The sequence below is a fragment of the Anolis sagrei genome, chromosome 1 (genome assembly GCF_037176765.1).
Source record: "Anolis sagrei isolate rAnoSag1 chromosome 1, rAnoSag1.mat, whole genome shotgun sequence".
In the NCBI taxonomy this organism is placed as follows: Eukaryota; Metazoa; Chordata; class Lepidosauria; order Squamata; family Dactyloidae; genus Anolis; species Anolis sagrei.
The window spans coordinates 46,546,756-46,573,261 of NC_090021.1; the positions used below are offsets into that span (position 1 = coordinate 46,546,756).

A 26,506-nucleotide genomic window follows, 5' to 3' on the forward strand; every position below is an offset into this window, starting at 1 on the left:
GGATTTTCTAGTGAATCCAACTTCAAAGTAAATACTCAAACAAGAACAATTTCTTCATATTGCTTTTGTTTGTACTGCTTCTCTTGATGTCTAGAACATGCTTGAACAACTGCATTCTCTCCCCTCATCATTTCTCTGTGTGCCTAATCCTGCACTGAAGAACTAATGTCCCTTGTTTTAGCATTAGTTTATAGTCTGGGGAAGAACTGCAAAATCCCAGCTAGTTGGTTCATAGCAGAAACCATAAGACAAATTGGAGGTATAAACATGAACTTCAACAAACCACTTTGATCAACTAGAGTGGCAAGGAAAATAATGAGAAACAAAAGAAAGGAAAATGGATTTCAGTTTACATGTCAGAGACTGCATTTGATAATCTAGCCAAGTGTGAACGCTTCTTTTCAAGTCTGCATATGCTGTCTTTGGTCGGTTTAATAGTATTTTAATCTCATATTTTGTGTAAATTAATAATTTAGTACTTAAAGCCTGAAGTGACAGGCTATTTCTAAACCCTTTCTAGTCAGTCTCAAAAGGCTGGCGATGGAAATGATGGTGTGTTTGTTATCTACACAGCAAAGCTTGCTGTCCTCCATAAATGGAAGCCAATTAATGCACAATGATTGTATAATTGGCATTTTAAATGCTGTATATAAGCTAAAGAAAATTTTCTTTCTGGCTAGATTTTGTTTTTCTCTACACAGTATGACAGTAATGAAATAGATTCAACTGTTATTTCTAAAGGGCAAATATTTCTGATAACATTGCTTTGGTTTGTTAAGCTTGCACAATAGAAATGTATGCTGTTTAAAGATTTTGTGGATAAAGACTCTAGTACATTCATTACACACTTAAAACAGGCATTCAGTAGAGGTCTGCCTCCGTAAGGTGATGATTTGGTGAAATACTGTCACTCCCCTGTTTTCAGGAAATATATGTTTTACTTTTTTTGCCAATAGCTTCTGCCATTTGTAACAAACACATCTAAAAGATTTAATTCTGAACATTAGTTACTTGCAGTATAATATCATTAATCTTCATATTCTGTGGAAAAAAGTAATGATCCCAAATATCATGTGCTGACCTCATATTAGTCTAATTTAAAATCAGTGGGTCTTGAGCAATTGTCATAATTACACAGATAACTTTTATTAAATTCAACACTCTTGTTAAGAATTAGAAAGAAATAATGCCTCAAATAGTAGTTAGATGTAGTCAAATCAATAAGCAATACACTTGAAAGCTCTTTACTGATATAGCTCCTACTGATCTATGTGTTTCCTTTTGTCCCATGCTTTCTTCTCTTACATTCCATGCTTAATGTTTCTCATTATTTAGATTGTCCTTTCATTTTTTCTTAGTCTCTCCTTCCATCTGCTTAGCCTGACCTCCTTTGATTCAGAAGCATTAAAACCACATCTTTCTGACATCACAATGGTCTATCTTTCCATCACAAAATCTAGCATGTGTAGTTATAGGCTTGTGAAATCTAGAGAGAAAACACAATTTCTTATGAAAAGCTTGCATTGCTTCAGACGTACAACACATCTTTGCCCATGATAGTGTCACTTGTTTTTAAATTCTGCATCCATTTACCAGATGGTCAACACCGAAATCAGATTGACTACATCCTTTGCAGCCAAAGGTGGCGGACATCCATCCAGTCTGTGAAAACAAGACCTGGGGTTGACTGTAGCTCAGATCACGAACTTCTTATTGCTCAATTTAGAATAAAACTAAAGAGATCAGGGAAAATACACAGACCAGTTAGATATGATCTCACTAACATTCCTAGTGAATATACAGTGGAAGTGAAGAACAGATTTGAAGGACTAGGTTTAGTAAACAGAGTCCCAGAAGAACTATGGACAGAAGTCCGCGACATTGTTCAGGAGGCGGCAACAAAGTACGTCCCAAAGAAAAAGAAAACCAAGAAGGCAAAATGGTTGTCTGCTGAGACACTGGAAGTAGCCCAAGAAAGGAGGAAAGCAAAAGGAAACAGTGATAAGGGGAGATATGCCCAGTTAAATGCGCAATTCCAGAGGTTAGCCAGAAGAGATAAGGAACTATTTTTAAATAAGCAATGCATGGAAGTGGAAGAAGACAACAGAATAGGAAGGACACGAGACCTCTTCCAGAAAATTAGAAACATTGGAGGTAAATTTCAGGCAAAAATTGGTATGATAAGAAACAAAGATGGCAGGGACCTAACAGAAGCTGAAAAGATCAAGAGAAGGTGGCGAGACTATACAGAAGATCTGTATAGGAAGGATAATAATATCGAGGATAGTTTTGATGGTGTGGTGAATGAATTAGAACCAGACATCCTGAGGAGTGAGGTTGAATGGGCCTTAAGAAGCATTGCTAACAACAAGGCAGCAGGAGACGACGGGATCCCAGCTGAACTGTTTAAAATCTTAAAAGGTGATGCTGTCAAGGTGATGCATGCCATATGCCAGCAAATATGGAAAACACAAGAATGGCCATCAGACTGGAAAAAAATCAACTTACATCCCCATACCAAAAAAGGGAAATGCGAAAGACTGCTCAAACTTCCGTACAGTGGCCCTTATTTCTCATGCCAGTAAGGTAATGCTCAAGATCCTGCAAGGAAGACTCCAGCAATACATGGAGCGAGAGTTGCCAGATGTCCAAGCTGGGTTTAGAAAAGGCAGAGGAACGAGAGACCAGATTGCCAATATCCGCTGGATAATGGAGAAAGGCAGGGAGTTTCAGAAAAACATCTATTTCTGCTTCATTGATTATTCTAAAGCCTTTGACTGTGTGGATCATAATAAATTGTGGCAAGTTCTTGGTGGGAATGGGCATCCCAAGCCACCTTGTCTCTCTCCTGAGGAATCTGTACAAGGACCAAGTAGCAACAGTCAGAACTGACCACGGAACAACAGACTGGTTCAAGATTGGGAAAGGCATACGGCAAGGCTGCATACTCTCACCCAACCTTTTTAACTTGTATGCAGAACACATCATGCGATGTGCGGGGCTTGATGAATGCAAAGCTGGGGTGAAAATTGCTGGAAGAAACATTAACAACCTCAGATATGCAGATGACACCACTCTGATGGCCGAAAGCGAGGAGGAGCTGAGGAGCCTTCTAATCAAGGTGAAAGAAGAAAGCGCAAAAGCTGGGTTGCAGCTAAACGTCAAAAAAACCAAGATTATGGCAACAAGAATGATTGACAACTGGAAAATAGAGGGAGAAAATGTGGAGGCCGTGACAGACTTTGTATTTCTAGGTGCAAAGATTACTGCAGATGCAGACTGTGGCCAGGAAATCAAAAGACGCTTACTTCGTTGGAGGAGAGCAATGTCCAGTCTCGATAAAATCGTAAAGAGTAGAGACATCAGACTGGCAACAAAGATCCGCCTAGTCAAAGCCATGGTATTCCCTGTAGTAACCTACGGATGTGAGAGCTGGACCTTAGGGAAGGCTGAGCGAAGAAAGATCGATGCTTTTGAACTGTTGGAGGAAAGTTCTGAGAGTGCCTTGGACTGCGAGAAGATCCAACCAGTCCATCCTCCAGGAAATAAAGCCCGATTGCTCATTGGAGGGAAGGATACTAGAGACAAAGTTGAAGTACTTTGGCCACATCATGAGGAGACAGCAAAGCCTAGAGAAGGCAATTATGCTGGGGAAAGTGGAAGGCAAAAGGAAGAGGGCCCGACCAAGGGCAAGATGGATGGATGGCATCCTTGAAGCGACTGGACTGACCTTGAAGGAGCTGGGGGTGGTGACGGCCGACAGGGAGCTCTGGCGTGGGCTGGTCTATGAGGTCATGAAGAGTCGGAGACGACTGAATGAATGAACAACAACAACAACATCCATTTACCTGGGGAAAAGACCCAATGAATTAAATGAGACTTGTTTTTGACAACAACAAGTTCAACATAAGCCAACAATGTGATGCAGCAGCTAAAAATACAGTGGGATTTTGGGCTGCATAAAAAGGAGTATAGTGTCTAGATAAGTGGTTCTCAGCCTGTGGGTCCCCAGGTGTTTTGGCCTACAACTCCCAGAAATCCCAGCCAGTTTACCAACTGTTAGGATTTCTGGGAGTTAAAGGCCAAAACATCTGGTGACCCACAGGTTGAGAACCACTGGTCTAGATCAAGGGACGTCATGGTGCCCCTCTATTCTGGTTTGGTGAGACCTCACTCGGAATACTGTTGTGATCTGGGCAGCACAATTCAAGAGAGGTATTGACAAGATAGAAGGTGTCCAGAGAAGGGCGACTAAAATGATTAAACATCTGAAGACCATACCCTATATGGAGTAGCTTAAATAGCTGGGTATGTTTAGCCTGCAGAGGAGACATGATAACTATGTTTAAATATTGAAAGGATGATGTAAGGAAGAGCAGGCTTGTTTTCGGCTGCCCTGGAAACTAGTATTCAGAACAATGGGTTCAAATTTATCATTATACCCTTGTTTACACTGAATCTTACTTCCCAATTTGAAAATCTCCTCGTTGGAGTCTATTTTTGCTATTGCCATCCTAAATAATCTTCTCCAGCATCAAATATAACCACTTGATTACTTTGCTCCAACACAGGATTGTTTATGAAGCTTGTTGAAAAGCACAATACAAATGCCTGAGAGATCCTACTCTCCTCATTATGAGAAGTGTCTATTTATTCTTGAATGAGGTGGAGAGTGGAATGGAGGGCTGACACTTTTGTCAGGACCACCACAAAGAATCATAGAACTGGAAGAGACCACAAGGGCTATCTAACCTCTGCTTAAAAACCTTCAGGAGAAGTAAAGGAACAGCATTGATTGGGATGGGGAAATGTATAAGAAAGGAATGTTAAATCTGGGGTAATGTGCCAGGGCTTTTGGTAAGAAAAGATCCTGTAGCATGCATGTTTTTTTTTGGCGGGGGGGGGGGGGGAGTATTTATGATGTTTTCCCACTTTCATGGAAAGTGCCACTTTTGGTGAAGCTTCTCTCTGGTTTCCTAAAATACCTTTAGTTTCCTATGACCTTTGTGCCATTCATATAGGGTGTACATCTTGACAATCAGTCCTGGGTAAAAATGTCAACACTCAAGTTATTGTTTTTAATATCCTCTAAGAGAATACAATTAGTGCTCTGTTGGCATACTTAACTATAGGTCTCACTGAGAATTGAAGAGACTTAAAGAAGTTTTCTCACCAGATTTGTTTTCACTGTTCTGCATAGCCCACAAAGCTTAGCAATAAAGAAAGGAAAAGGTTATTACTTTAATTAGTTCATAAAATGCTTATTATTTTCCTTATGCAATAAACACATGCTTCCCTCTTCTCTTGCTTAATTTCTTGTTTGGCATTCATTGGAATATATTCTAAATTAATCATTAAATGATATTTTGCATTTTTTTAAATAAATGAAGACAACCTACTCTTGGAAATATAAATCATGAGACAGATAGGGAAAGTATGAGATGGTTCATTTGGTATGTTCAAAAGTAGGAATAAAGAAATTGTGAGAGCCGGCGTAGTGTAGTGGTTTGAGCATTGGACTCTTGAGGATGGAGATTGAATCTCATATTGGCCAAGGAAACCTACTAGATGGCTTTAAGTAAGTCACACTGTCTCAGCCTCAGAAGAAAGCAAAGGCAAACCCACTCTGGAAAAAAATCTTGCCAAGGAAACCCCATGATAGGATTGTCATACATTGGAAACAACCTGAAGATGCAGAACAGCAGCAATAAAAGGATTGCCTTGTCAATTTTGATGGTTTATTCTAATTGATCAGTGTGGCTGCAAGCTTTAGGTTCATTAAAACTTTATTTTTCCCTCTTTTAATTGCACAATCATGAATTGACACCCAGAACCAAGATAGGTACTTAACTCTTTTTTCCTATTGTACAATTTTTGCAATTTTAGGCCAGTGGTAGCATGCCTATCCCACTGAAAATTATGTCTAGTTTTCCTATAAATTTCATTTAATATCATAAATTGTGATGGTCCATATAGGAAAAACATTATGCATGCTGGATAACACACACCGCAGAAGTTTGCAGGGTCTCATTTCTATCCGAAAAATTGAGGGCTGCATTTTCTTTTGGCCTAAGTGTATGTTCTTCTGTTTCTTGGAACAGAGTTTGGGAAAAGAGAGAGGATAAAGGAAACCACAGATCTAATGGGATTTCAGGCCATATGTGAATCAAATACTTGCCTTGGTTTTAAGCATTTTAAAACATACCCACCACACTGGATCTAGGTCTGCAGGTCCCCTGCAAAAGTGGGAAAACCATGGATGTTTAAAAAGTGCTCTTATTTGAACTTGATGAATATCTCTCATGGACTCTCTAGGTCATCAACTTAGGACTCTGTTCAACTTCCATGAGAGGTTGATCATAAATCTCTGGGGGTCCCAGAGATTCCCAGAAAGAACATTTTAATCAAATCAATAAAAGTAAAATTCATACATGTGTTCCTTTTCCCCACTCCAATAATTCTCTATTTTAATGGTTGGCATTGTAGAGAGGGTTCCTTCATTAAATTATAATTATGTAAGCAAAGACCTTTTCTAATTCAGGGTGCCTAATTAAATGCATAGACTTGTGAAAAATGTATTTATCCTAAGCAAAGGGGTATTGCTTCAAAACCAACCAAAATGCCTTTTTCTAGTTGGTTCTGTTGTTGCTTTTACAACTAAATGTCACCTTTAGTAAATTAAAAGATCCTCAAAAATGAAGTTGAAACATTCACCGAAAGGGGATAATTGATGCTTTTACATTTGCAGCATTGGCTGATCTCTTTGAAAAACATAGTCTACAACCTTTTATGCAGTTTGTTCTTTTGATATTTATAAATGTTAAGCAATGTAAATTATTGGGCTCGTGAAACTGAATACCTATAGTGAGGTCCCAAATGTTAAAATGTTTTTCTAAGTAGTGTAATATCTGTATTTAGTATGTCGGGATTTAGCACCTTTCCCCAACTTTTATAGCCATTTTAAAGAGAACTGTCATACTAAAGTTTGCCTGAGAGTCTAAGTGCTTACAACTTCCTAGACTAGCGGTGAATTATTAACCTGCATAATTTAGAGGCATGAATCCCTTCCGAAGTATAAATCAATAAAGATATGCTGGGCCATTAGAACACTAGATGTTCAGCATTCACATCTGTAATGCTGTAACAGAAATGGTATATTATATGGAGTTTTTCAAGGTACAATATAAGGGCATGCAGTATATTACAGTGGATTAAGATGTATGTTTGAAAGGTATAGGGTTTTTTTCCTTTTAAATACTGCTAAAGCACAATGTTCAAGTAAGGTTTTATTTCAATATTTCATTACAATTTATTTTGTATCTTTCATGGCTTTACTGAAAGTGTTTCATGAAAAATTGTTAATCTCTATAGACATAATGGCAGGATTTCTTTTATGATATTGATTAGCAAAATGGGGCCTTTGGTTTTATGGAAATAGAAATTTGACCCATAGAAAATAGCATATGAATACATTATTTTAAATGACTTGAATTTCTAGTTCCATAATTTGAAGCTCTTTCAAAGTATATTTGAATTGTTTGCTAAATTTTGTTACTATGGATGTCTTGTTGTTTGTATTCGGGAATTGAATATTTGCCTTTTATGCTTGGAATCTGCCCTGAGTCCCTCTGGGGAGATAGGGCGGAATATAAATAAAGTTTTATTATATTATTATTATTTACTAACAGATAAGGATTTCAAAATAATAATATTTGAAAAATGAATTAAAAATTCCTACCCTACAAACTGGAGTAACACCCAATTACTTTGCAAATATGTTGAATGCACACAACAAGCCTTTGGGAAGAGGCTGGTTTCCTGTACCAATTAAAGGACTTCTTCTATTCATATTGATGACGCTCTGTATTAAGAATGGAAAGAATGTTTATCATTATTAATTTTCCTTGTTGAAAATGTGTTTTCCAATAGACAGAAGAAAAACACATTGGAAAAAGTTCTCAAAATATTTGCCTGTTATTTACATACCCTTATATTTTCCATAAAATTATCATCCATAGAAATATACGTACATGAGTTCTCTTTATGATCTCATGGCTTTGTATTTGGGTGTGTGTGCATGTCCACAAATTTTTTGTTATTTTTACAGAAAGCTGCACCAAAGCTTGTTCTAAAATAAACCCCAGTATCTATGTTTCTGTATATTACTTATATAAAAAGATGTACTTCTTCACAAAATAATTTCCAGAAACACTTTGAAATGGGCATATAGTGCACATTTCCATAGCACAGGAAAACTCCAGAAATTACTTGTTATTGCTTTTGAAGGTGAACAGAGGAAATATTTACACATTTACACTTTATCTAGCCAATGTTTTTGTATAAATATTATAAAATTTAATCAGTTCTATCATCTGGAAATATAGGATGTTGTTTATCAATTTATTAATGAAGAGAGTATAAATGATTTGTGCAGTTCTAAGTGTCAAAAGTGAACCCTGTTGCATTCATTGGAATTTACCATATATACTCATGTATTTGTCAGCTTCCATATATTTATATATGTTAATGGTAGGCATTGGGGTCAAAATTATGGATTTTATTATAACAGATGGATAATCTGGGTTACAAGTGCCAGTGCCAGTGCCAGGTCAGAGGGCCAGCTGCCCTAGTCGCTGCCACTGTTTTCCTACCCAGGCATTCAAAAAGACTTTTTGCTACTGTACTCAAAAAGAATTTAACGTTTTGCAAAAAAATAAAATTCATCACCTTTTGCGGAGTAAGGTGTTGAAAGGTTAGAGTTTATTCTGTCCTGGGTGACTGTTTTGGATGGTTCTTTCTTTGATAACAGTTAAGAATCTTGTTTTTACAGATATATTTGCTTCTTATATTACATTTTAAATGTTGAATTGTTTTTTATAATTGTTTTAACTGTATTTGATATTTGTTACAGCACCGAATTGCTGCTGACTGTGAACTGCCTTGAGTCGCCTCTGGCTGAGAAAGGCAGTATGCAAATGCAGTAAATAAATAAAATAAATAAATAAGGTACACTACATGCATTGAACTATAGATAAGCTGACCACACAGTTGTGTTGGAACACCTAGACATTCCTAAATAGGTTTTCTTTCAGGTAAAACCAAACTGCAATTTGTTTATTCATGGTTTTTCACTTCCATGGGGGTCCTATCTCACTAACGCCAGCCAATGTGACAGTACAGTACTCCTAGATAAATATTTATAAGATTACAGCCTGATAGTTTTCATGTTGGAAGATTTATGTTGGGTTGTTGTAGGTTTTTCCGGGCTATATGGCCATGTTCTGGAGGCAATTTTTCTCCCGAAGTTTTGCCTGCATCTATGGCAAGCATCCTCAGAGGTAGTGCCATAGATGCAGGCAAAACGTCAGGAGAAAAATTGCCTCCAGAACATGGCCATATAGCCCGGAAAAACCTACAACAACCCAGTGATCCCGGCCATGAAAGCCTTCGACAATACAAGATTTATGTTCTTTATACATGGCAGCCTGCATTTTTTTGATCATGTGAACAGCATACACTCTGAATAGGACGCCACATTTAAAAAGCCATATGTTGTCCCAAATCCAACAGTTTTATCAGTTGCAACTATTTGAACCATTACGTAGTTCTGTCCACAGGGCATGCTGTTTCTTGGAAACCATAGTATTCCACCATGTTTATGCTTGCTTTCACCTGAGTTCTTGCTAGCCTAGTATAAAACTATTTGTAGAGCAATGATTTTATTAGTTTCCCTTTCTTCCCTCAGTGGAAAAGGGTTGTGCCTCAATTTTTATTATCTGTCTCACATCTGTAAGGGTCTGCCAAGTACTAGGAAGATTTTGATGTGACTAAAGAAAAAAGGTGCTTTTATGTGATTGAGGTAGAAACTTCGAAGAGAATCCACAAGAGGAATAGTAATTTCTTCCAATTTAATCCAGAGAATACTCCTTCTCAATAAAAATGACAATGGCATACTTATTGTGCTGACTGGCGGAATTCTACATTGTGTCTTTGATGTCAAACAAGGTTTAGAAGTACAGTCTAGGAATCAAACCTGTATGAAAACAGAAGTAAAAGCAGTCTACCTACTGGCAAATACCATTTGTCACATTCATAAAGTAAAATTGCTAGTTGGGCAGCAAGGTGTACAATAGATGTGTCATTACACAGAGGGAGTCTCTCTTACTAGGTAGAGATCGTTGAAGATTTTCAAAACACGAGAATTTTGCTGTAAAAATGATAGCAAGGATTATTATTATTGTAACTTATCATTAAGTCAAATGATAAATAAACCAGTCTATTATCTGTTAGACTAGAACATGTGTATGTGTGCAGTTCATAAACTGTCCTTTAAATATTTAGCCACAGTGTCATCTCATGAGAAAAAATACTTATTTTCACAACATGCCAAAGAAATCTCATATCTATGAACAATATCCAAATCAAAGAAGAGTTGAGGAGGGACAGGAATACAGAGCAACCCTTTAAATCGTCTTCAAAAATATACTGTGACAGTTTAAAGTTCTTGACTTGGAAGCCTAATGATATAAAAATAAGCAAGTTTATGTTGCTTGTTTTAACACATATAGGTAAGGATGGGGGGATCAGTGTAAAACTCTCTCATTAAATCCTCAGTAGTAGAAAATCAGAGAAATAGAAAATAAATCCAAGTAAGACAAATAATCCATCTTCCAGTCACAAGGGATAGGCACACAAAATGTGTTGAATTCTCTCTCACTACACCAATAAACCATGTATTCTGAAAGGTATTTGGGAACAGGAATTTTCTGTTTTAGAAAAGGAAGTGTGAGGTATTCTTTTTAGACCAATTTACCAAAGGAAGTTGCTTTCTTTCACAGATCTTACATTTCCTTAATTACTGTCCAAAGTATTTTTCCTCCTTCATAAAAATACTTGTGTATCTTTGGTTTGCAGGGCATCCATTATAATAATGTATGTACTTTATTGGAGGGTTGGAAAGCTTGTTCCTTACATACTTTGAAAGTAGTTATACTCTAGAAACCATTTCTCTAATGAAGATAGTACTATAATTTACTACAGTCTAGGCCAGTAGTTCTTAAAGTGTGCTCCGCGGAATCCTTGGGGCTTGCAAGGCATGCTGAGGGGGCTCCACACTTCCCTCCTCCTTCTGTTGCTCCAAGGACATGCGCCGCCACTGCCATGCAGCTTGCCTACTCTTTTCTCCCCCTCTTCCTACTCTGAGAATATACAGCAGCACCACCATGCTGCTTACCTCCACCCTCCTCTTTCCTTCTCCAGCTCCAAGGACACGTGGCAGCATCACCATGCTGCTTCCCTCCTCTTTCTTTTGCCTCCTCCTCCTCCTGCTCCTTCCTTAAGTTCCAGGCACTCCCTGAGGCTCAGCACATAGTGAGGGCCTGGAGGGGGGTCCTGGGAGGGGGCGGCCCAACTCCCATCAGCACCAGGCAGAAGGGCCCTGTGCCATGATGCTACAGGTGGCAAGGGGCACATTCCAGGACCTGCCCAACTTCCTTCCTTCCCTCCTTCCTTCCTTCCCCTTCTTTCCTTCCCTGCTTCCTCCCTCTGCTCTCCTACCCAACCAGACATTGCTGCTGCCATCCAGGAGGAGGAGGCAGCTGAAACATGCCTGGACTAGGCCACTGAGAGCTCCTCGCAAAGCCCCACCTGGATCGCAAAGCCCCGCTCCTCCTGCTCATTTTCCTCCTGGGAGCTGAAGCACCTTCCTTGTTTCCAGAATCCTATTTCCCTCCCACCACTCCCGCTGCTGCTGCTGCCGTTGTTGTTACAAAAGCAGGATTGCCATCTTTTGGGGATGCTTTGATTGTGCTTTTATTGCATGGCAAAAGAGGGTTGGATTGGATGGCCCCTAGGGTCTTCCACTGAAATACTGCTAAATTTATGTTGGTTAAAACTGTGCTTCATTTTAAATATTGTATTGCTCTTTGTTTTTTCTTATATTTTACAGTACAAATGAGATATGTGCAGTGTGCATAGGAATTTGTTCAGTTGTTTGTTTGTTTTTTTCAATTAATTCACACAAACACTCTCCATCCATCTGCCTCTGGTCCGGCCCGTCTGTCAAATTTTAAAATGCAATGTGGCCACTGTGTCCAAAAGTTTGCCCATGCCTGGTATATGTATATTATATATAATATAATGTACTATATATAAACATTTCTTGGGGCCCCGTGAGAAACGTTTGCTTTAAAAAAAGTTTAAGAACCCCTGATCTAGGCAATCTGTTTGTCATTTTTCTTAATAAAAATACACAATTTTTAACTTTTTAGTGTGAAGACTGCAACAATTTTTTTGCAGTTTAATGAACTTTATCCATGTTTTAATGATAGAACCAATTAGGAAATGACATTTATAACCCAGGAACAAAAATTGTGTTACATAATGTTATGTGATGAAATACATTATGTAGGACACAAACTTGTAAATACCTAATTCTTGGTTGTCAGAATCATACATTATGAATTGCAACTGTCCCTCATTGGTATTTTGAAAACTTGGCAACTTTAGTTGATATTCTATTAATAGCCATGACCTTCTTTGCAAGTGTCAACCTGGAAATGAAAGCAGCCATCTTAGATCTTTGCTTTATAAAAGTGGAGAAGTATCATTATAAAGAGATGTGCCATCTCAGAGTCTTCAAGACTAACATATTTGAATGTCATTTCCATTATTTCCTCTTTAATATTAACCCCTTCGAACCTAATTTTTATAAGCGTCTTTTGGGAATGCATAAATCCAGTAATCAGCTTCACAAAATATAAATGTAGAAAAGCTCCATTCCAATTTATTGAAATGCATGTTTAATTCATTTGTATGTATTGTGATGCTCATGGTTGTATACTTGTTGTGTATAATAGTTATATTAGTAGTAACCATCCAAAGATAATGTGTTAGATATTGCATCTCCATTAGATTTCCAAAGCCTTTGTAGTTATTGTTAATAATAAAAGAGAGAGTTCAGTGACAGCTGTTTGATTTTTCCTCTACAAGACATTCCTATCTATTGTATAGTATTCGTCCTAATTAGTACATTAATTGCGTGCTTGAAAGTCACAGTGTTGTGCTAACTACTCATATGTCACTTCTGCGGCTTTGTTATGCCACCTGTCTGACAAAATGCAGTAAAACTAGCACAATATTAAACTATTGATTCATCCTAGGTAAGCTTTTACCAGTACAAATTAAATACATGAATCATAGGAATCAGAGAAGTAAAAGAATTATTAGGTTTTCAATTTTTTCCCCTATGGGGTGACTGTGAGATTATTCAGTACAGTATATTTCCTAGAGTTATATTGTCAGTCCAGTTTCATATGTCTCCAATGATATGGCTTTTGTACTTCCCATGGGAAACTATTCCATAATTTAAAAGAGAGCTGTCATTAGTAGGGGTTTTTTTTTTGTTCGCCTTACTGCAATTCACTTGTTTCCTCTGCATCTCCAACAATTTCCCTTCCCTTTTGAATTTCACAGTCCAGTCTTAAAATACTGAACCTATAGATATGTATCCTTTTCCCCCACCACCTTAAGAAAGAGTATCTCTATTTAGTTTTTAATATGATGTCATGTGTCTGTTCCTAAATCTTTTTTTCTTTATCCACAGTCCCTCGTGTTTTTATGTATTCTTTCTAGCCTTCTTCAAAGTAGCAGCAGGGTGTTCCCTGCATGTGGGATTATGATGACAAAATTGCATTTCACATACTGATCTGTTAGTCCAGTCAGGACTTTTGGATATTGCTTCCCCACCTGAGTTCCTTGCATCCTAATTGTCCACTATCAAGTCTTTAATCATGGTTAGGACTTACATTAGTATTTTCGTTTCCCTGTGGTTTACTCTAATTAGGTCTTTAACTTGTAGCCTGTAGTTACTTTAGAACACTCATGATTATCCGATTACAGTAAGTATAAACTACTAAGACTGAATTAATTGAGTTAGCCAATATAATGTAGTGGTTCGTCTAGGGCCCATAGTGGTGTCAAACTTGTAGCCCTCCAGGTGTTTTGGACTTCAGCTCCCAGGATTCCTGACCATTGGAAAAGCACTAGGGCTTCTGGAAGTTGGAGACAAAAACACCTGGAGGGCCACAAGTTTGACACCTCAACAGGTAAGCTCACTAAATGATCTTGGGTCAGTCGCTAATTGTCATCTGCACTATAGAATTAATGCAGCTTGACACCATTTTAACTGCTGTGGCTATGCTTTTTATTTCACTCTCTTACTGTTAGATTGTAAATCTTTTGTACAAAGGTCCACTTGATTCGCTTACGTGGTAATTGCTCTCCAACCAGTGAAATCATGAGACAACACAACAGTGTGGGGTTAACTATGGGCAAATTTGTAATATGTTTTTAATTGTGTAATGATGATGCATTGTGTGGTTTGTATTTTTGTATATGAACACATGTTGTGAACCGGATCTGAGTCCCTCTTGTAGGTGAGAAGATCGGTATAGAAAACTTATAAATAAATAAATAAATAAATTTTATTATATGTTACCAATCAATCTCTGTGTGATCTGCCAACCAATTTAAGGACATGAACATGAACTTGACCATATACATGAACTCGAATTTGAACTTACACTTGGATTTGTTGTGTAATAAAATGGGGCAATGGCCATCACAGACCAACTCATTCTCAAACACTGGGCGAGACACCACGGTTCCCAGATGCAACCCAAATGTTGTTCTTGAGGGGACCAATCAGGTAAACGGGTGGAGAATTCAGCCTCAATCTCCCCCTCCTGTGGTCTACACCGATACTTACCTATTCCTTTAAAGCCTATTTAAAACCCAAACACTCAATTTGCCATGGATCAAACAGTGTAGGGTAGGTGACAAAGAAGTTCTGGCCAGGGACTATTTACAGCTCTCTCCCTTTACTGGGAAGGAGCAAAGCACTTCCCCACCCTCATGCTGAGGGCAGGAAAGGAATTTTTGTCCCATGCTTTGCTGAATAGAGCACCTACAGGAAATCCCAAATATTGTTATTCTACTGTAAATACAGGCAATCCCTGAGTTACAAACATCCAACTTACAAGTGACTCCTAGTTACAAATGGGGTGAATCAATAGGAAATGAAAGCAATTCTACTCCTAGGAAGGGAAATGTGCTCCTGAAAGAGTTATAATGGGGAAAAGGTGCCTCCACTCAAGCTTTATCGCCAATCCTTGTTTCCATGACAACCCAACAATCCAATTGTCACAGGGACAGAAAGTGAGGTGACATCTTCGGAACAGTTGCACACAGATCAAAGTAAAAATTACAGGATTGTTAAAACCTTTACTATGTTATCCAAAACTTTTTAAAAAATGTCTGGAATTCCACTTAAATATGTATCTTTTCTAACTTACACATACATTCAACTTAAGAACAAATCTACAGAACCTATCCTGTTCGTAACTTGGGGACTGCCTTTATTTCACATTTGCCTTTATTTCACATTTGGAAAGAACAAAATTTATTTTATTTTATTTTTATTTTTATGAAATGTTTTTTTATTATAGATTTAAGCAGGATTACAGTAAAAAAATTAAAAAATTGTGTGGGGGATGGATCATTAGGGGAAAAAAGGTAAGGGGTAGAGGAAAAGAACTGAATTTCTTGTAGAGATTTAATATTGATGGACTTTGAAATGTGGGTCCTCAATGACACTGATATTTTAGCAAACAATACAAGTTGAATAATCCTTTTTTGAAATGCTTGGAATCAAAAGTATTTTGGATTTGGATTTTCTCAGATTTTGGCATACCTATATTTGCATATATGTGCTTCATAGATATAATGGAGATGGGACTCAAGTTTACACACGAAATCCATTTATGTTTCATATGTACTTTGAACACATAGCCTGATAAATATTATAATAATAATAATTGTGTGCATGAAATAAAGTTTGTGTGCATTCAGCTATCAGAAAGCAAAGTTGTTACTATTTTAGCCATCCATGTAGACCATTTCAGAGTTGAAAGCATTTCAGATTTCAGAATTCCAGTTAGGGATGTTCAACCTGTAATATTATTTGCTTAGTAACTATGTAGTAAACGCTGGCTGAACAGATACCTGTGTTATAATGATCTGGCTACTTTTTAAGGCTTTCATTTTAAGTAAATCAATTTCCTGTGGTTGAGCACTTTAAACATAGACAGCCGCTTCAATATATGAATCTCATAAAATGGATTCAAAATAAATTAGCCAAAGAGAAGCTAATTGCAAACTCCTCTGAGAATATGAACAGACCTTTTGCTGTGCTGACTCCATTGTCAGAGATGGAAAAAATAATGTTTATTGAAATACGATGGCATGTTTAACACTCGGAGTCATTTGGGAGTTAATATTCCTCTCTTACCTTTTCGAAAGAAACTACTGTTTTAATAATTGATGAACAAGATTGTCATGTAAACATATAATACCACCAACAATTTGAGATGCTTATTCTTATTATATGCATTCCAAAACACTGCTCCTGTCTCTTTGGATATCTTTATTATCACTTTTAATCTTTTATATGTTTAGTTAGAATGTGAAGTCAAGTAAGGCTAGTTATCTCTTAAAAGAAAAAGGAAATAAGTCAATTTTTGCAAATGTATGACTTGGAAATCAGGTTTAGAGCTTGGATTTAATCTTATTGAACATTTATTTTTTAGATCACAATGTATGTTATTTCACTGATTCAAGTTCTTTTGTCTTTCCCAGTTAAATCAACCTGCCTGCTAGTCATGCTTTACAACTGATGCATTCCTAGTGTCTTGGATTTTTTTTTTAAAAAAAAGGTTCAGCAACCCATGTAAATGAAAGACTCTGATCTAGTAAAGAGTTTGTGTATTAAACCAATTTATTTCCTGTGCTCTTATACCTTTTTAGATTTTATTTATTTATTTATTTTTGCATAGGAGTGTCCTTCTGGTGCTGTCACCACTACTGTCATGATGGGGATTTTTTCCCTATACATCTCTATCCTGAATGTTTCATAGATCAGCATTTCTCCCCATAACTTGAATCCAACTATGTTTTGCTGCTGGAATGGCTTCTCCAGTATTCTCACGTGTGTCCTCCATCTCCCTTCTTTTTCCTAAAGTATTTCCTTCAATTTTTTCTCTCTCTCTGGCATCTCTCTTACGTAAACTGAAAGATTTCTCTTTCCATTCATTATCTTGCAAGTGATGCCTTACTTCTGATTCACACTTTAAATATCAACAACATATAAAGAGAAGATCCCATTTTCTTTAATATTTCAGGATACCTGCTATAGGATGGTATACATTGGTACACTCTAGGAATATGAATAGAAATTGAAAACTACAAATTTAGTTTAGGAAGTATGTTTGTGAAAAGATTACTTATCCAACTTGTTTCTATACACTTGATAGAACATAGGAAATCGCCATATTTATCTGTGCATTTAAACAAAGCTGCCATGCTTGATCCATGTGTGCCAGTATTGTTGGTTCTTGCTTGTGATGACACTCTGAAGTTTTGGACATAGGTTTGTCTTTTTCTTGCTTTCTGAAATAGCTGTTTTAGTGAAGAATGACAGCAGTTGAATATAGACATCCACTCTAAGTATCTACTTCCTCCCCATTGTTGTCATCACTTCAAAAGCTGTGAAGTTGAAGCTAATGTAGCCTAGTTTTATTCTGGAAGATAAATATAATATAATATAATATAATATAATATAATATAATATAATGTATATAGAGAGAGTGCAATATCAATATTTTTTATTCTTCAAGTATTAGCCTGTGTATGGTTCAGGATTTGGTGCATGGCTTGTACCATTAAAGTGCAGACATATTTGTGTGTGTGTGTCAAGAGAAGGGCCATTTGAGTAGCATACTTTTAAAATTATAATTTTTGCTACAGGTCAGTGGCTGTCTCTTTTATGTCTTTTTGAAAATTCTGAACAGAGCCTTCAAAAGAAAAAAAGGTCATGTGAAAAACCAACAAAAAGATACATACCTTTTTATGTATCCAACCAGACAAGCATTTAAATGGCAAGAACTGTTAACATTTAAAGATGTGAAATGCAGAAAAAGTAGAACATTATAATATAGACATTTTTGTCTGTGGTAGTGATGTTCTTTTCCTTTCCTGTCTACCTCCAAAATAAAGGAGCGCAAAGCAGCATGAAGATTTCTCTTTGAATTGGCTGCGGGATGCACAAAGCCACTGAGCTTTTTAGTGACAGCTGTTGCTGTTGGAGAGATGAAAGTACTTGGCCCAAGAGTCTGTTTATGTGTTTGAGCAGAGAAAGCAATATTCGTTGCAAGGAGCTCTGAGACAGACAGATTCTGAGAAAGAGAGAGCAAGAGATAATTATCTAAATTATGTTCAGGCTATTATTGAAGACGAATATAGTTAAAATGTAATTAAATATGACGGGCTCACAGGATGCAAGCATGGCTTTGGAATGCTAATCATCAATTACAGCTCTCCTTGGGGGACTCAGGCAGAACGAGAGATTTGGGAGGGGGTGGCTGAGGTGAGATACCGAGTATTAAATAACACACCCTAGGGCTATAACAAGGCTAATTTCCTTTAAGAGATGAAGCTATGGCACTTGGAGACTTCTGCTGGCCAAGCGGCATGCCCACAGTTCTCTTTCAGTATGAGGACCCTCAAAGGAATCTAGAGATAGGCTGCCAGTCTCTGGACTTGTCTTCAAGATATAAGCCTCAGCTGCAATTAATGATTATATTTTCCAATTATATCATTGGGGTTTTATGCATATGTTTTAACTGTATTCCTTTTTTCTTGCTTTCATGTATTTACGTAGTCTTACACAGTGTCTTCCACAGCCCTTGCTGAAATGTCATGGTATCACAAAAAAGGCAAATTCACTACATCAAGACACTTGTTTTGTTTGTGATGCTACAATGAAAAATACCTCTGTGGTGGTGATGGTAGTAATAATGACAATGATTTACTCTATTTTTATCCCACTTTTCTCCAAATATAGGAACTTAAGGCAACTAACAATAAATATAAAACAGTGCTAATTAAAAACAATATTAAAATGTGTTAAAACTTTGTACCCACCTTAAAATCTCAATCCTACCATCTTTAAAAGCCTGCGCCTCATTAGTTCTTAAATGCCAGAAGGCAGAGAAATGTTTTTACCTGTCTACAAAAGGCAAGCAGGGATGGGGCCAACCTGGTCTCTCTTGGGAGGGAATTCGTGATTATACTAATGGTTTTTCCCTGAAGTCTAATTGATATTCATTTAGCATTTGTGTTACATCCCTTGACTACTTTTGCTACATTTCTCTTCACTAATAATGTTCAACTGCTTGATTCCACTTGTTTCAGCTGTTTCTGTGTTTTGTTTTGTTTTTAAATAGAAATTATTGTGCTAGTACTTCATTTGGGGTGGGGGGGGGGGTGGAATCTTATTGAGAAACCGATTATTCAAATGAAGCTGCTTCTATGAATGCCTTGGCAGCAAGGAAAACTGAGCAAATTTTTTATGTTGCTATATTATATTATTTTAATATCTTATTTATAACTATTTACTTATTTATTTACTATATTTATACCCTGCCCTCTCTCACCCTGAAGGGGACTCAGAGCAGCTTACAAATTGGCAACAATTTAATGCCATATAACAAACATGTAAAAACAATAACCAAATACATTAAAAATAATAAAAGTTAAGAAAAAAATCTATGCAGTAAAACAATTATTAAAACCATTTAATTCCCCATGACACAGGTAAACAGTGAATAAGTAAAATAAATAGGCATATAAAAATATCAGTAAGTACAAATATGATTAAGGCACTATAAAAATCCTGGAATTTAAAAAAGGGTGTAATTGAGTATAATTATTGCTAATTACTTTACTTCTCTGATTTGTTTTGCAGATCATGGCAAGTAGTAACTTTTGACAGACAAGCAGCATCTTTTATCAGAATTGTTGGAACTCACAACACAGCTAACGAGGTAACTTAATATAAGCCTGGCTTGCAATTAATAATAATGTATATATAATATGTCATTGCACTTTCTTAATTCAAGGTTGCCAAAGTTAACTTCTTTGTTCCATTGGGAAAACCAAGTGAAGAAGAGAGAGTATAATAATTATTTGAATAAACACAAAATCCGTTCTTATGTATAAATCAATGGTTATTATATAGAAATGTATTGCCATGTTGCCATGGCCACCACAAGATCTTGGTTGAATGTTGTTTTATGAGGTTATAGTTACAATTGTTCGTGCACAATTTTTAAAAGGCCACACGGTGATGACCTTAATTGCAGCGTAAGTCTATAATTGATCAAGCATAGCCAATCTTCACTTCTCAACAGAAAGTACAATATGCAATGTTCCTGCTTGTTGGCAGGGGGGACTGGATGGCCCATGAGGTCTCTTCCAACTCTATGACTCTATGATTCTATATGACTCCCTTTATTCACAGATTCAATATCTATGGTTTCATTTACCCACACTCCAAAATTTATTCCCCCAGAAATGTATGTGGGCCTCTCTAAGTCCTCCAGTGTAATTCTGTAATCAACTTCCAGCCCAAATATTGTCAAAATACAGGGTTAGTCAAAATGCATAGGCCAATAAGCCATTCAATTGAATGGCTTATTGGCCTATGCATTTTGACTAACCCTGTATAAGATTTGGTATTTTCCACACTATCAGGGGAGATCTTGGAATGTAACCCCTATGGATACAGGGGGTGCACCCTATATATAAATAGTGCTGTTGTCTCTATAAAACTAAGGCAGTAGGTGGCCAAAACTGACAAGCTAACCCAGTAATGACTATTTTATTATTTCAAATTTATTTTTATTAAGGCTTTTAAGGATAGAAAGGAGAGGTTTGGGATTGGGGAATCAAAAAAACTTGTACATATAAAGTGGGAGAACAGTAATGTAATAGAAAAGCAGGAAATGTATATCAATATAGCACAGAGAGAAGGAAAACAAAACCTTTACTTGTAAAGTGGGAGAACAATGGTGTAATAGGAAAGTAAGAAAACATGTAACAGTATGACAAAAAAAAAGATAAAAATAAAAAAGATAAAAATAAAAATAAAAAGTCTGTTGACTTCCATCTAGTCCTTTGCGGCTTTGTCTTTATCTTTACCTAAATATTCTCTATTGAGGGTATCATTTCGTAGCACTTCAATGAAGTAATGACTATTTTATGTTGTGACTGGTGGGATAACTGGTGGGTTGACTGCTGTTTTTTTTAATATTTTTTAAATGTAGATATAGGCTCCAAAATCACAATTTGATTTATTAACATGTGTTTTCAAAGTTTATAATTTGTTTTCAGAACGTTATTTAGGTTGATTTAACATTTATATGATGTTGTTCCATTATTTCCTCAGAGCAGTTGAATTGTCACATTTCATCTTCCCAACAATTTTGTGAAACACAGTAGATGATAATTAGACCAAGTAGAACTTTGGTAGACCTGTGTTCTAAAAGTTACAATGCAGTAATATTACAAATGTACCAGAAATCATTACTTCAGATGGAAGTCAGTACAGAAATAGTCCATATGATTTAAGATTTCCTGTAATTTCATGTTGTACTCTTCATACCCTTTTCCCATTCTTCCAACCCTTTTTACAGTATTTGACTTTGCATAGGTCTTTAATCTTTATTACGATACAAGTTTGTCTATCATGAAGCATTATTGTTCATGTAAGTTTCATTAATTTTCTTAGTAAGTTGCATTTCCTATCCCTTTGCAATATAGCATGCTTTCGATGAGTTAACATCAGGCACATTTTCCTTGCAGCCTCAGTTGTTACTAGCAGCTGAGGTTTGACCATTGGGAACAGCATTCACAATACTTGGTATTATCTTGTTTTCTTTTCTACTCCTACAAATATCAGTATCAGCATATAAGCTAGGCAGAGATAGAGAGAAGCAGGCTTGGAATGAGATCTTGGGCCCAAGAGTCTCAAGCTCAATCATTTTTAAAAAGCTATTCTTAAAAAAAAGATAGTCTTGTAATATTGCTGAGCTTTCACTGGCTATTTCTTGGAAATTAGAGATAGGATTTTGGTGCAAGTTAGCATATTTATAGCCCTGTCAGTCACATTAGAAACTCTTTTTGGTGAAAGAGAGTTGATATATTTTACCCTGTAAAAAGTGAATCATGTCATATCACAAAATAAATAATAGCACCATTAAAGCAGAAGCCATAAATGCAAGTAGGTAAATTATTCATCCCTTTAAACTGTCTGTGTGTGCATGCAGTCCTCCCCTCTCCCAGAGAACCAATGCAGCACTTTAAACTGTTACAATCTTAAATGTGGGCAGATTAATGTCTCTACAGCCACTAATATTACATGTTCCCGCATATATATTTCACACAATAGGAAATTATAAATAATTCTGCAAATTGAACTTGGTGATGGCCTTGACTGGTATTTAACCAGCTATTGTCTGATTCCCAACAGACATCTGTGCCATCTCTAGGGCTGAAGAATTAGCAATTAAGAGGTTAGAAAAAAGTAAATCTATGAACCTAATTAGTGGTTAAAAGCTGCTAAAAGGTTACACGGTACCAAATACATTTCTTCTAACACTCATTATAGGGTTCTCTTCCTCCCTTTTTAAATTAATACTTGGTGAGGTACAGTTTCTCTGTATTTACAGTTTGCAATTAGGATCCTGGTAATCATCATAGTAAACCAAAGTAGTATTCCATTTCAAGTTCAGCATCCTGCTGCTAACAGTGATCATTATCAACTGCTTCAGTGAATCTGCAATGAAATGCCTAGTAAACAATTACAGAATAGCCTGCTGGTAGGAAAGTGTTCCATAATCTCCAGTTAGTAGTGAAATGAAGCCCTAATATCCTGTTGAGTGATACATTGCAATCAATAATGTTTCAAAATCTCTGTGGTATAAACAGAATGTTGTGTAACATTTTCCTTGCATTGTTCTTAAGTTATACAAGCTTATTATAAACAAAACACCATTCTAGAGAAACGCAGAGGTAGCACTTAAACAGTGTGAATACACACTAGGAGACTTTTGTTTTGTTCTGGGCTTTTTTGGTGAGTTCATTTCTCACTGCCCTATTATGATCAACAATTATGTGAATTGTGCCCAAAGTGTAGGTAACAGAAATCATGGCCTTAAATCCATATCTACCAATGCAGCTCCTTCCATCAGAGAAATGGGGTTGGAGGGAGCAACTAATTTTGTGTCAGCACTGTAATCTCTTCTGCATACCCAAAACCTATGCTTAAATCAGTAAAATCCCCCAGAGTTAATTTCTAGATGATACCGAGGTCTATAAAGGGGACAACAGGAAATATAATTGAGTTTCCACCCCAATTCCTGGTTGGATATGAGGAATACAATTATCTATTGTTGTAACTGCATGATTGACTTTGTCAAACAAGGCTGGAGATTTTGGAGGTTATGGTTATGGGAAGAACCAAGAGAAAAAAAGTTATCTCTTTGATGTGGGATTTAATGTTTAAATGTTATTAGATCCAGGAAGGAAGTAGGTATAGTTACAGATGTTTGTATTTAAGTGGTGCTTTAGCCTATCCTAACCATATTGATTTCTATCCATTCCTTTAAAACTAAGGTACATTTTCCTAATGTACTCATTATCTTTCTTAATAAAAAAACGCAACTCCAAAATTAGATGCCTTAGAATTATCTATATTGTCAGTTACTATTTCAAAGGAATACATATGTCTCAAAATATGTTGGAACATGTTTGTGCTCACCAAGATCTTGAGGTGAAAAGTAATTATAGAAATAAAGACAGTTAAATAGTGGCCGGCCAGAAACAAATGGTTGTTATTCAAGAAGCATCCCGTGTGTGGCGTCCTTTTTACACTTCGCTCCATATATGTCCCCATGAGGCCTTTGAAACATTGGAGAGGGCTCCCATGGTCTTTTACCCTTGGTTATTCTAACTGGGGCTGATGGAAATTGAAATCTAACCGCATCTGGATGTCTTTACCTTCCCCTCTCCTGAAGAAACCTCTGGCTGCAGAGTTATTCCCTTTTTTCCCCAAAGACTTGTGGAGTGTTATATTCATCTCAGCTAATGTCCATAGCCAAGGGAGAACAGGCTTTTCATGCTGTTAGAGGCACTAGAGCTAATGGGATATTTTGAAGTATTAGCTGCATTGCAAGGAGTCATCTGGTTCGCACCCTCTCAGAAATCAAGTCAGTCTTTATTTAATCAGAATCATAAACTAGAGGCTATTAAAATAAAGATCCATCCATTCATCACAACCAAATTTATTTCCAGGTGTCCCAACAGTTTATGATTTCTGCCACAGATAGTTTTACAGATGCAAGTGGAAAAACTTCCTGCCTTGTTCTTTGCTTATTTGTTTCTAGTAACTTCTCTAACCAGTTGACATCCTAAAAGGCAACAGCTCTTCTTTTTGATATGCTGGATCTCCATCTGCAGAGGAGTTTTGTTAAATATGGGAGTGAGTTTGTATTCAAACACACGATCCACTAGCTATGTGGTTGTTAACTTACATCAAGTCAGTTTTGACAGGAACTATAATATGAAGTAAAGCCGTCTTGGAAATGCTGGCCTTTGTACAGTTTTTGCACGTTTGAATCTACCTGGCCTCTGAAGACCTGCTCCACGCTTCTGCAATATGTCACATTAAATTCCTATTAACCTGTGAGCCAATGAGTTCAGTTTCCTTTTTTCCTTTCCATACCTTTCTATTAAGGCTTATATGTGAAGGTCCCTTCCACATGCGAAGATTTTCTAAACCAGATGAAGCTTGCCCAAACAGAGAAGAAATTAAGTAATTGGACATTATAAACCTTAAAAAAAAAAAAGATAATATAAAGGTTTGTAAAAACTAAGTAAAGTCAAATAAGAGCAGTGGCTAATCAGTGAATATAAAAATTTTAATCAGTGGATCTGTATATTCCAAGATTTTAGTCATTTTCAAAACTATTAATTCTGATCTATTACTTTAATAGGGAATAAAATGCACATGGTAATTATGCCATATGTTTTCAGCAAAGAATGGGGAACTTTCTCTATATACTGTAATTAAAAGTTCTCTTGAAAACTGAGTCATACAACAGCCCTGCATTGTGTTCACTGATTTTGTAATTCCAATTGGGTTTGAAAAGCTACTAATTCCTTGCTGTAAGCCTGTTTCTTCATATTTTTTCTTTTTTGCTTTAATAGTAGCCTAGTTGCTGCCTGCTTGTGTGAATAAAATGCCTCAGAGACTTAAAAGAACCTGAATCTTATTTACCTCTAGTTATTAACTATATTTCTCTGGTGTCCTCTTCCTGCTTTTTGGAAAGTCTGAAGATATTTGTGGAATATTAATTATTTCCTTATTCCTCTGGTGTTTTCAACTTGATCTAATATGACTGTGAAGTTTTGCTACTTTATGAATGTTTTGATTTCTTGATCACCTGCTCATCATGATTTTGATTTCCTTCAGTATTTCATCAGGCTCCTTTGGGAAATGCATGTCTGCATCTGCCGTCTGCCTCTCATCTTTCTTTGTGAATGGTGAAATCGAGTATGAATTATATTTTATGGTACTTCTTGAAATCCCTAATGCTGCCTCTTCAAGCTTCTAGACCCTTAACTAGTTTTAGAATAATTTTCATCATTTTTCTTAACTAGATAATAATGTTTCTGTTCATCAACTGCACTTTAACCTTCGCATCTAATCTATTTTTTTCCTAGACTGGGTAATAGTATCTCAAATATGTCTTTCTTCTTGGATTCTGTTGAGCACAAAACATAGGTTTTTTGATAGCTTTGTTTATTTTATTTTACTTTTCATAAAATCACAGGAAGTTGTTTTGCACCTTTTAATTCAAGGGAGAGTAGAAAGTCAGTTGGATTCTACTAGAAAATATAGAGGGGGGGGGAGGGAGAGAGAGAGAAATCAGCAATGCTCTCTTTCTGGCACACATGTGATAGTAGCAATAGTAGCAACAACATAATGACCTTTATCACTTAAATCCAATTGGAAGGAGAGCTGAACTAAATAGGGATGGAGTCACTCCACTCAGTTCAGGTAATATAGAAAAAATCTTAGGTGTATATAATGTGCTCAGGAGTTATCGGCTGTTTCAATTAAAGGATATATCTTTGTTGCCATTGATGGATCTTAGGGTTGGCAGATTATTTATTTATTTATTTATTTATTTGCTTCATTTCTACCCCGCCTTTCTCGACCTGAGATGGAACTCAAGGCAAATTACAAATTTGGCAAACATTCGATGCCACACAGGTAAACAATTAAACACATCTCATTTTTTTTAAAAAAATGTAAGCATATAAACAATTAAAACTCGTAACAATCTATCAAACAGATTTTTAAAAAGTGTGTATTATATAAGCTGTTTCACCACCAACATGAGGGTATGTATTGGGTTTTTCGGCGTTACAGCTGAGCATTTATTTAACATTTAGGCGCATTCAAGGCACTTCATTTAGCTTTTACTCAAGGTAAGCTGTGGTTACCTTGTGTAAAACTGGTTTGTCCAAGGCCTCTGGAGAACAA

The 26,506-nt window shown here is 36.5% G+C and overlaps 1 protein-coding gene across 2 annotated transcripts in view; it reads left to right on the forward strand.

The window, feature by feature from the left end:
- Positions 1–26,506, forward strand: part of BTBD9 (BTB domain containing 9) — a 154,289-nt gene that overhangs the window by 119,261 nt on the left and 8,522 nt on the right. For both annotated transcript variants that reach the window (XM_060754081.2, XM_060754082.2), the window contains one exon: positions 19,862–19,940. In XM_060754081.2, the coding sequence (XP_060610064.2) occupies positions 19,862–19,940 (79 nt within the window). The remainder of the gene's footprint in view (positions 1–19,861; positions 19,941–26,506) is intronic.